We start from the raw sequence: 12,498 nt of genomic DNA on the forward strand, positions 1-12,498 counted from the left end.
TTACGACCATCGAAATAAGTGATCGCCCAGCATTTTTAGCTTTTAGCTCATCATTCCTGCTCCTCTTGTTGCCAGGCAACCATTCAGGTGTGGTCCTGAGTGTGAACTCCAGAGAACTTCGCGGGTACCTGAGCAGCTGATTGCTGCCATGGCGACAGCTCTCGCCAACACAGGGATTCCATTCAGCCTTTGTCCTAACCGTCCCCTCAAAGGCCTCGGAATCCGGTAGACGGACTCGCAGGTTCCACCCTTCTCACCATGGTAACCACTCCCCTTGTCCCCCCTGATTATTTACAGAGGTCAAAACGGAATTGTGATGAAGGTCAGCATCACGGTGGGAAGGTACTGTTCTCTTTTAGCCTATATTAGGCTCAGCGTGCAGTGGTAAGGGTTCGATGTAACGTGTAAATCTGAATGTCCACTTTGTTTCACATGTGTTTTTCACAGCAACGATTTGTGTTGTTGTTGTTGTGTTTTTGTTTTTGTTTTAAGTGACCTTTTTGCAGTGGCAGACCATTTGTTGCCTGGTCCTAACTTAAGGGTGCTATGAAATGGTGAATATGTCAAAAACTAAAAATAACGGCAACAGGTTTTTTTCAGCAATTCTGGTTGTGGCATCACAACCATAATTGATGATCGTATCAAGTTGTGTCGTGCTTTGCTAGCTAGTACACGTTGACAGAATAACCGAACACTCACACGGCCCCAAGAGATTAAAAAGACTACGGGTAGCACCCGGGCCGGGGCAGAGTGGCCTGGGAGTCACTGAAAAAAACCGACCCACTTCACGGACGGTGTTGGAAGCCATCCAGCCAGCAACAGAGATGTCCACTAGTAATATTCACTAACCTTGGTCAGAACTTATTCAGAATAATGGATTTACAGTTCCACAAAAATGAGAACTGTAACTTGATCAAAGTATACATGTAGGACTTTTAATTCAAATTTGCTTTATATTTGCAGAGTTAAAAATGCAGTTTTGAGTATGGGAGTCGTCAGAAAGGTCTACCACTAATTTTCATCAACCTTGGCCAGAACTTATTCAGAATTGTAGATTTACAGTACCACAAAAATGAGAACTGTAACCTGCTCAAAGTATGCATGTAGGACTTTTAATTTAAAAAATTCTAAATTTTAATACAGTAAAAATGCATGGTTTTGAGTATGTGAGGAGTAAGAGAGGTCCACGACTAATGTTCATCAACCTTGGCCAGAACGTATTCAGAATTGTGGATTTACTGTACCACAAAAATGAGAACTGTAACCAGATCAAAGTCCACATATAGGACTTTTAATTCAAATTTACTATATATTTGCAGTGTTAAAAATGCAGAGTTCTGAGTATGGGAGTCGTCAGAGAGGTCTACTACTAATATTCACCAACCTTGGCCAGAACATATTCAGAATTGTGGATTCACAGTTCCACAAAAATTAAAACTGTAGCCTGATCAAAGTATGCATATAGGACTTTAATTAAAATGATCTAAATATTGGTACAATAAAAATCAAATTTTGAGTATGTGAGTGGTCAGGGAGGTCCACGACTAATTTTTATCAACCTTGACCCGAACTTATTCAAAATTCAAAATTTGCAGTACCACAAAAATGAGAACTGTAACCAGATCAAGGTCCACATGTAGGACTTTTAATTTAAATTTGTTATATATTTACAGTTAAAAATGCATAGTTTTGAGTATGCGAGTAGTCAGTGAGGTCCAATACTAATTTCCATCAACCTTGGCCAGAACATATTCAGAATTGTGGATTCACAGAACCACAAAAATGAGAACTGTAACCTGATCAAAGTATGCATGTAGGACTTTAACATTTTCTAAATTTTGGTACAATAAAAATGAAGTTTTGAGTGCGTGAGTAGTCAGTGAGGTCCAATAGTAATTTCCATCAACCTTGGCCCGAACATATTCAGAATTGTGGATTTACAGTACCACAAAAATGAGAACTGTAACCAGATCAAAGTCCACATGTAGGGCTTTTAATTCATTCATTCATTCATTCATTCATTCTTTTAATTCAAATTTGCTATATATTTGCAGAGTTAGAAATGCATAGTTTTGAGTATGGGAGTAGTCAGAAAGGTCTACTACAAATATTCACCAACCTTAGCCAGAACTTATTCAGAATTGTGGATTCACAGTACCACAAAAATGAGAACCGTAACCTGCTTAAAGTATGCATGCAGGCAAATTTTCTATATTTTGGTACAGTTTTGAATATGTGAGGAGTCTGAGAGGTCCACGACTAATTTTCATCAACCTTGGCAAGAACTTATTCAGAATTGTGGATTAACGGTACCACAAAAATGAGAACTGTTACCAGATCAAAGTCCACATGTAGGACTTTTAATTTAAATTTGCTATATATTTGCAGAGTTAGAAATGCAGAGTTTTGAGTATGGGAGTAGTCAGAAAGGCCAACTACAAATATTCACCAGCCTTGGCCAGAACTTATTCAGAACTGTGGATTTACAGTTCCACAAAAATGAGAACTGTAACCTGATCAAAGTATGCATGTAGGACTTTAATTAACATTTTCTAAATTTTGGTACAATAAAAATTAAGGTTTTGAGTATGTGAGTAGTCAGTGAGGTCCAATACTAATTTTCATCAACCTTGGCCATAACTTATTCAGAATTGTGGATTCACAGTACCACAAAAACTGTTACCAGATCAAGGTCCACATGTAGGACTTTTATGAACATTTTCTAAATTTTGGTGCAATAAAGAGGAAGTTTTGAGAACAAGAGTAGTCAGTGAGAGTAGTCCGGGAGGTCCAATACTAATTTTCATCTCTCTTGGCCAGAACATATTCAGAATTGTGGATTCACACTACCACAAAAATGAGAACTGTAACCTGATCAAAGTATGCATGTAGGACTTTAATTGAAATTGAAATTTTGGTACAATAAAAATGACATTTTGAGTATGTGAGTAGTCAAGGAAGTCCATGACTAATTTTCATTGACCTTGGCCAGAACTTATTCAAAACTGTTCATTTACAGTAGCACAAAAATGAGAACTGTATCCAGATCAAGGTCCACATTTAGGACTTTTAATTTAAATTTGCTATATACAGTATTTACAGTTAAAAAAGCATAGTTTTGAGTATGCGAGTAGTCAGAAAGGTCTACTACAAATATTCACCAACCTTAGCCAGAACTTATTCAGAATTGTGGATTCACAGTACCACAAAAATGAGAACCGTAACCTGCTCAAAGTATGCATGAAGGCAAATTTTCTATATTTTGGTACAGTAAAAATGCATGGTTTTGAATATGTGAGGAGTCTGAGAGGTCCACGACTAATTTTCATCAACCTTGGCAAGAACTTATTCAGAATTGTGAATTAACGGTACCACAAAAATGAGAACTGTAACCTGATCAAAGTATGCATGTAGGACTTTTAATTTAAATTTGCTATATATTTGCAGAGTTAGAAATGCAGAGTTTTGAGTATGGGAGTAGACAGAAAGGCCTACTACAAATATTCACCAGCCTTGGCCAGAACATATTCAGAACTGTGGATTTACAGTTCCACAAAAATGAGAACTGTAACCTGATCAAAGTATGCATGTAGGACTTTAATTAACATTTTCTAAATTTTGGTACAATAAAAATTAAGGTTTTGAGTATGTGAGTAGTCAGTGAGGTCCAATACTAATTTTCATCAACCTTGGCCATAACTTATTCAGAATTGTGGATTCACAGTACCACAAAAACTGTTACCAGATCAAGGTCCACATGTAGGACTTTTATGAACATTTTCTAAATTTTGGTGCAATAAAGAGGAAGTTTTGAGAACAAGAGTAGTCAGTGAGAGTAGTCCGGGAGGTCCAATACTAATTTTCATCTCTCTTGGCCAGAACATATTCAGAATTGTGGATTCACACTACCACAAAAATGAGAACTGTAACCTGATCAAAGTATGCATGTAGGACTTTAATTGAAATTGAAATTTTGGTACAATAAAAATGACATTTTGAGTATGTGAGTAGTCAAGGAAGTCCATGACTAATTTTCATTGACCTTGGCCAGAACTTATTCAAAACTGTTCATTTACAGTAGCACAAAAATGAGAACTGTATCCAGATCAAGGTCCACATTTAGGACTTTTAATTTAAATTTGCTATATACAGTATTTACAGTTAAAAAAGCATAGTTTTGAGTATGCGAGTAGTCAGAAAGGTCTACTACAAATATTCACCAACCTTAGCCAGAACTTATTCAGAATTGTGGATTCACAGTACCACAAAAATGAGAACCGTAACCTGCTCAAAGTATGCATGAAGGCAAATTTTCTATATTTTGGTACAGTAAAAATGCATGGTTTTGAATATGTGAGGAGTCTGAGAGGTCCACGACTAATTTTCATCAACCTTGGCAAGAACTTATTCAGAATTGTGAATTAACGGTACCACAAAAATGAGAACTGTAACCTGATCAAAGTATGCATGTAGGACTTTTAATTTAAATTTGCTATATATTTGCAGAGTTAGAAATGCAGAGTTTTGAGTATGGGAGTAGACAGAAAGGCCTACTACAAATATTCACCAGCCTTGGCCAGAACATATTCAGAACTGTGGATTTACAGTTCCACAAAAATGAAAACTGTAACCTGATCAAAGTATGCATGTAGGACTTTAATTAACATTTTCTTAATTTTGGTACAATAAAAATGAAGTTTTTTGTACGTGAGTTCTCAGTGAGGTCCAATACTAATTTTCATCAACCTTGACCCGAACTTATTCAAAATTCAAAATTTGCAGTACCACAAAAATGAGAACTGTAACCAGATCAAGGTCCACATGTAGGACTTTTAATTTAAATTTGCTATATATTTGCAGAGTTAGAAATGCAGAGTTTTGAGTATGGGAGTAGACAGAAAGGCCTACTACAAATATTCACCAGCCTTGGCCAGAACATATTCAGAACTGTGGATTTACAGTTCCACAAAAATGAAAACTGTAACCTGATCAAAGTATGCATGTAGGACTTTAATGAACATTTTCTTAATTTTGGTACAATAAAAATGAAGTTTTTTTGTACGTGAGTTCTCAGTGAGGTCCAATACTAATTTTCATCAACCTTGGCCAGAACTTATTCAGAATTGTGGATTTACAGTACCACAAAAATGAGAACTGTTACCAGATCAAGGTCCACATGGAGGACTTTTATGAACATTTTCTAAATTTTGGTGCAATAAAGAGGAAGTTTTGAGAACAAGAGTAGTCAGTGAGAGTAGTCCGGGAGGTCCAATACTAAGTTTCATCTCTCTTGGCCAGAACATATTCAGAATTGTGGATTCACACTACCACAAAAATGAGAACTGTAACCTGATCAAAGTATGCATGTAGGACTTTAATTGAAATTTAAATTTTGGTACAATAAAAATGACATTTTGAGTATGTGAGTAGTCAAGGAAGTCCACGACTAATTTTCATCAACCTTGGCCAGAACTTATTCAAAACTGTTCATTTACAGTAGCACAAAAATGAGAACTGTATCCAGATCAAGGTCCACATTTAAGACTTTTAATTTAAATTTGCTATATACAGTATTTACAGTTAAAAAAGCATAGTTTTGAGTATGCGAGTAGTCAGAAAGGTCTACTACAAATATTCACCAACCTTAGCCAGAACTTATTCAGAATTGTGGATTCACAGTACCACAAAAATGAGAACTGTTACCAGATCAAGGTCCACATGGAGGACTTTTATGAACATTTTCTAAATTTTGGTGCAACAAAGAGGAAGTTTTGAGAACAAGAGTAGTCAGTGAGAGTAGTCAGGGAGGTCCAATACTAATTTTCATCAACCTTGGCCAGAACTTATTCAAAATTGTGGATTTACAGTGCCACAAAAATGAGAACTTTAACCTACCATCTACTAAATTGACTCATTGCTCAGGGGAAGCGCGTATTAGTGTACTGACATGACCGCGCACTTACCCAACATGTAGATGGAGCGGTTTTAAGATCAGGCGACTTTGTTTCATTTTTAAATTATGACAATAGTGGCATTATATATTTCAGTGTGTTGCGAGCACACGGAAGTCAACTGACTTGCCGCTCACAATGCTTGGAAATCTCCGGTATTCCAATTCACCCATGGGTAGCACGCTAGCACACTGCAAAAATCTACAGCTTTTTTTAGTGGGCAGGGCTAACAACTGAGAAAGCAAGACTAATGAGGATTCATTATTGAATCTTTCAACGCCAAAGTTGCTGATTTATCAAGCCAGAGCTGCAACTGCAGTGCCTCGTGTAGTTATGTTTTTGCACCAAAAGATGGCGGACATCTGCCATTTCAACCTGCAGATCATCTGTGGGCGTGTTTTCATTCAAGGTTTCATTGCGTTTGAAAACCACGCCCCTTAAAATTTAGCATGTCGAGAGGATTTTTTACCATTGGAAAAAGTACTTTGTCATTGTGACTCAGATTCTGAAGATGATGATCAGTCGTCCACAGAGACAAAAAGTGTCGCAACACAGCCAAAATATGGTCTTGCTATTTCATAGCACCTTTAAGATACCACTACTTATTACCTTGTAATGAAATCACAACTAGTCAAAGGCCCTGAACAGATTCAATTCTCATGGCAACACTTCTGATAGGACAATAAAACCTTACATGTTCTGGGCAAAACCTACCAAACGAAAATCGAGAATAACTACGAATTAGGTCGCCACTGCTTCTTGAGTTGAACAAAGCACTTCCTCTTACTCTTGTATTTTATTTGCCACTAAGTAACATTTTTATCTGGGAAGCACTGGGAATTACGTCATCCCATTTTGATACAGTTGCGGTGAATATGATGAATATGGCTATTTTTTTATGCACTTGTTGTAGTATATCTCTGTCAACACTTTTTGGGAAAACTCCCCACTATGTGTGGCTGCACTAATGTTATAAAACTTGTCAAATGTGTTTGGAAACCTTCAGGAGATGAAAGCTGTCGATTCAATGTAGTTCCTAATTGATGAGTTTCCCAAGACCTTTGCTAGCAGAGCAGTAAAATCAGTTATGTTTTTTGTACATATTTTTCTGCTTGCCCTTTTGTTTTTTTCGTACTGTGTCATTGCCCCCATTTGGCAAGGGGAACATGGGAATAATGGACTTCTTGCAAGGATATTCACATGTGACGGCAACGCCTAACTACCAAGCACAGTTTCTCCACTTTGATGATTTGTACGGACTGATTTGCTATTAAAATGACCTAAAAGTTCTCATCGGGAAGCACAGAGCACCCCTTCTGGAATAAATCACTCCAAAAAACATGCGTGTCTCTTGTCTTTATCTTTACCAGTTGCTAAGAGTGCGCTTCATTGGGGAAGCTAGCATAACTGCTACTTGTACTCCACGGGATTGATTTGGCAATACAAAAGCATTGGTCGGTCAGGTTTTTTCAAAGGAATGAAAACAAATAACGTTCAAACAATCCAAGAAGGCCTACAATTAAGAAGACCGGTTGCTTATTCTTTTTGTAGAGAATGCTAAATTGACTTGACTGTGTACTGTATCAATGTATCAAATTTTCTAATTATTAGCAGACTAAAATTGCAGTTTTGAGTATGTGAGTAGTCAGAGAGGTCCACGACTTAATTTTTATCAACCTTGGCCAGAACTCATTCAAAATTGTTCATTTACAGTACCACAAAAATGAGAACTGCTACCAGATCAAGGTCCACATGTCGGACTTTTAATTTAAATTTGCTATATATTTGTAGAGTTAAAAATGCATAGTTTTGAGTATGGGCATAGTCAGAGAGGTCTACTTCAAATATTCACCAGCCTTGGCCAGAACTTAATCAGAACTGTGGATTTACAGTTCCACAAAAATGAAAACTGTAACCTCATCTAAGTATGAATGTAGGACTTTAATTAACATTTTCTAAATGTTGGTACAATAAAAATGAAGTTTTGAGTATGTGAGAAGTCAGAGAGGTCCACGACTAATTTTTATCAACCTTGGCCAGAACTTATTCAGAATTGTGGATTTACAGTACCACAATAATGAGAACTGTATCCAGATCAAGGTCGACATGTCGGACTTTTAATTTAAATTTGCTATATGTTTGCAGTTAAAAAAGCAGTTTTGACCATAGGAATAGTCAGAGAGGTCTACTACTAATATTTACCAACCTTGGCCAAACCTTATTCAGAATTGTGGATTTACAGTTCCACAAAAATAAAAACTGTAACCTGATCAAAGTATGCATGTAGGACTTTTAATTTAAATTTTCAAAATTTTGATACAATAAAAATTTATGGTTTTGAGTGCGTGAAGGGGTCAGAGAGGTCCACTACTAATTTTCTTTAACCTTGGCTAGAACTTATTCGGAATTGTGGATTTACAGTTCCACAAAATAAAAACTGTAACCTGATCAAAGTATGCATGTAGGACTTGAACATTTTCTACATTTTGGTAAAATAAAAATGAAGCTTTGAGTACGTGAGGAGTCAGAGAGGTCCACGACTAATTTTCATCAACTTTGGCCAGAACATATTCAGAATTGTGGATTTACAGTACCTCAAAAATGAAAACTGTAATCAGATCAAACTCCACATGTAAGACTTTTAATTCAAATTTGCTATATATTTGCAGAGTTAAAAATGCATTGTTTTGAGAATGGGGGTAGTCAGAAAGGTCTACTACAAATATTCACCAACCTTAGCCAGAATTTATTCAGAATTGTAGATTTACAGTACCACAAAAATGAGAAATGTAATCTGATCAAAGTATGCATGTAGGACTTTTAATTAAAAATTTCAAAATTTTGATCCAATAAAAATTTATAGTTTTGAGTATCTGAGTAGTCAGGGAGGTCCACTACTAACTTTCTTCAACCTTGGCCAGAACTTATTCAGAATTATGGATTCACAGTACCACAAAAATGAGAACTGTAACCTGCTCAAAGTATGCATGTAGGACTTTTAATTTAAATTTTCAAAATTTTGATACAATAAAAATTTATGGTTTTGAGTATGTGAGTAGTCAGGGAGGTCCACGACTAATTTTCTTCAACCTTGGCTAGAACTTATTCGGAATTGTGGATTTACAGTTCCACAAAAATAAAAACTGTAACCCGATCAAAGTATGCATGTAGGACTTGAACATTTTCGACATTTTGGTACAATAAAAATGAAGCTTTGAGTACGTGAGGAGTCAGAGAGGTCCACGACTAATTTTCATCATCCTTGGCCAGAACTTATTCAGAATTGTGGATTTACAGTACCACAAAAATGAGAACTGTAACCAGATTTAAGTCCACGTGTAGGACTTTCAATTCAAATTTGCTATATATTTGCAGAGTTAAAAATGCATAGTTTTGAGAATGGGGTAGTCAGAAAGGTCTACTACAAATATTCACCAACCTTAGCCAGAACTTATTCAGAATTGTGGATTCACAGTACCACAAAAATGAAAACTGTAACCTGCTCAAAGTATGCATGTAGGACTTTTAATTCAAATTTTCTAAATTTTGGTTCAGTGAAAATGCATGGTTTTGAGTATGTGAGGAGTACGAGAGGTCCACGACTAATTTTCATCAACCTTGGCACTCCCAAGAACATGCGTGTCTTGTCTTTATCTTTACCAGTGGCTAAGAGTGCGCTTCATTGGGGAATCTAGCAGCAACTGATACTTGTACTCCACGGGATTAATTTGGCAATACAAAAGCATTGGTCGGTCAGGTTTGTTCAAAGGACTGAAAACGAATAACGTTCAAACAATCTAAAAAGGCCAACGATTAGGAAGACCGGTTGATGATTCTTCTTGTAGAGAACGCTGTGTACTGTAAGAAAAACTATCACTTCTGAGACAGCTGGAAGTACTGTATCAATGTTTAGCAGAACTCTACTGCAATAAGCCCAACCAACAAGCACTGTGACATCATAAACAGCATCCCACACAACACCCCTGAACAGAGACGACAAGCACTTTGATGACATCACCGCGGTGCCGCGGCACACCTCTCCACAGAGACGACAAGCACTCTGTAAACATCACAACAAGGCGACGGCGTGCCGCGTCTCGACAGAGATGACAGGCCTTTTCTGTTCTCTTCGATCAACATCGACCAAGCCCATCCGTTGTGCGCCGTGTGCACACATGGCCCACCACCGGCGTGGTGACGAGGACGACCGCGGGCCCGGAGCAGCTTACCAGGCGTTTGTGGCCATGGAGCGTTTGCTTGATAAGTTGCACATTTTAAACTACCAAGATGAAGTCCTGGCAAAACACAACATGAGGAACTTGTCCAGGCATTACTTCGTGTCTAGTCCCTACCTGGAGTCCAATCCTGGGGAGCAGTTTTACATGTTCACCATCATCGCGGCGTGGCTCATCAATTTGGCGGGGAGGCCCTTCGACGAGCGGGTGGAGTACGGCGAACCCAGCGCGACCATGTCGGACATTCTCGCCGAGCTTCGGGCCTTCGACGTCCGGGTGGACTTCCCGCCCTCCAAACTTTTGTCCGGCTCGGGCGAGTACGTATGCTTCGTTTTGGACAGGCTGGCCGAGGAAGCGCTTAAGAAGAAAGGCTTTGCCTTCAGGAGCCCGCAGTATCCGACGGAAGACTCCGAAGAACACTACGTGGTGGAGGAAGATTTGGAACTCAACGTAGAAGAAGAGGCCATCGAGGAGCCGGACGACGACGAGGAGCACGCCCTGGACCTGGAGGCCTTGAAATTGAGAAGCGCTCACACCGAAGCCAAGGTATCCTGCGTCAACACAGAGATCCTGCAGTCCATGGTGGATGCAGCCGAGTGGTACCTGGAAGTGGAGCGCGTTCTTCCCTATCTTAAAGTCACCGTCAAGAACGACAACAAGGACTGGAGGATCCACGTGGAGCAAATGCACAGGCACCGGGACGGAATCTCGTCCTCGTTCCGAGAGGCCAAAGGCTACCTGGAGAAGGTCCAGGAGGACATCGGGAAGACCTTGGAGAAGGTCCGCAGCCGGGAGAAGTACATCAACAACCAGCTGGAGAACTTGATCCAGGAGTACCGTAGCGCTCAGGCCCAACTGTGCCAGGTCAAGGAACAGTACCGGCAGGCCAGCGAGGGCCTGACGGAGAAAGCCCGCGACCTGGCCAATATGGACGACGAGCTGAAAAGGGTGAAGCAGGAGATGGAGGAGAGGAGTAGCAGCATGTCTGACGGCGCGCCGCTGAACAACATCAAGCGTTGCATGGCCAGCCAGAAACAGGAGATAATCCAGCTGGACAAAATGATTGCCAGCCAACGTTTGCAGATGAAGAAATCTATCGAGGTACAAAACTCTAACACCACGGTCTTGCCGGAGCAAACGTACTTTTCACACTCTTCAGACTTGTGGACTTGGGATTCTTGAAATTGATCCAAACCCTTGAGGAATATTCTATTTTAATAAGGAAGTGGACAATCATGACTCCATTCAGTTTATAAAAACTGATTTCATTAATTATTTTTAAAAAACTGGCTGCGCTACATTACATTAATGTATATAAACCAGTGTTACATGTTTTGAATGTTTATTTCAAAGTGGTCTCTTCCTTTTTTGAAATGAATATCTGAACTCCATTTACTCGCAGATTTACTTAGATGGAATATAAACATGTAAAAGAGTGGAAAATAACATTTTTATGTATAGTTTAGACTATAGCTACAGATAGAAGATGGACTATAGACGTTTGCATTCTGCAATTTTCATGGTAATTACAAAACCCAACACAGTATAAATGACCTTCATGTAAAAGGCAATTGCCAATTTCTTAGACCTCTGATAATGGAGAAAACGGTGTTTAGACCAGTGGTTCTTAACCGGCGGTTCGGTGAGTAAGTCTAAGGGGTTAAGCCAAGGTTAAACGCAGGTTACACTGATTAAATCCAGGCAAAATCGCTTTTTAGACCAGGTTTTGGACTAGTTTGCTCCCAATTTACATTTATTTTGACTGCTAGTCCTCGATCTGATGGGAGGCGAAACAGGTTTGCTCAGTGGAAGGTAGACTCAGTTGACAACAGACCAATGGGTAGCCTGGTCTCGAATTTTAACCTGTTTATAAAACATGCTGTTGAAATTAGAAGAATTTTGAACGGGAATCTGCTAAATGATTAGCTTGCTAGCTTAGATATATCGGTTTTCATTTTGAAAAAAATATTGCTTTATTATTTAATTCTGAACGGTTCGGTGAATCCACATGTGAAACTGGTTTTGGGTACCGTTAGCATGGTTAGGAACCACTGGATTAAACAGAAAAAATGTTGATGTTATATCGACACATACCGTCAAGACGAGTGCAGGCATGTGTTAAAGAGTGTTAATGGCGACACGAATAAGGGCGGGCATTCTAGCATTCTTTCATTCGATTGGCTAAAATAGTACCAGCAATAATAAAGTGTCTGCCCCTGTGTCAGGTGGTCGTTTCTTGAAAATACTGGCTTTTATTCACGTGTTTCTCTGCTATTATACATCAGAAAATGAAATTCTTTGGAGTTTTTTTC

General features: G+C 38.7%; 2 protein-coding genes across 9 annotated transcripts in view; both read left to right on the forward strand.

Annotated features, from left to right (window-relative positions):
* The window catches only part of sorcs2 (sortilin-related VPS10 domain containing receptor 2), a 218,663-nt gene extending 211,388 nt beyond the window's left edge, over positions 1 to 7,275 (forward strand). For all 8 annotated transcript variants that reach the window (XM_057853877.1, XM_057853878.1, XM_057853879.1 and 5 more), the window contains one exon: positions 76 to 7,275. Coding sequence is in view for 4 of the 8 variants with exons in the window: in XM_057853878.1 (XP_057709861.1) it covers positions 76 to 140 (65 nt within the window). In the remaining 4 variants the exon portion in view is untranslated. The remainder of the gene's footprint in view (positions 1 to 75) is intronic.
* A 2,851-nt stretch (positions 7,276 to 10,126) lies between these two features.
* Positions 10,127 to 11,368, forward strand: LOC130927823 (intraflagellar transport protein 57 homolog). Its single transcript, XM_057853888.1, has one exon. The coding sequence runs from the start codon at positions 10,127 to 10,129 to the stop codon at positions 11,366 to 11,368; it is 1,242 nt and encodes a 413-aa protein (XP_057709871.1).
* Positions 11,369 to 12,498: the final 1,130 nt, after the last annotated feature.

This window comes from Corythoichthys intestinalis, chromosome 13, assembly GCF_030265065.1.
Source record: "Corythoichthys intestinalis isolate RoL2023-P3 chromosome 13, ASM3026506v1, whole genome shotgun sequence".
In the NCBI taxonomy this organism is placed as follows: domain Eukaryota; kingdom Metazoa; phylum Chordata; class Actinopteri; order Syngnathiformes; family Syngnathidae; genus Corythoichthys; species Corythoichthys intestinalis.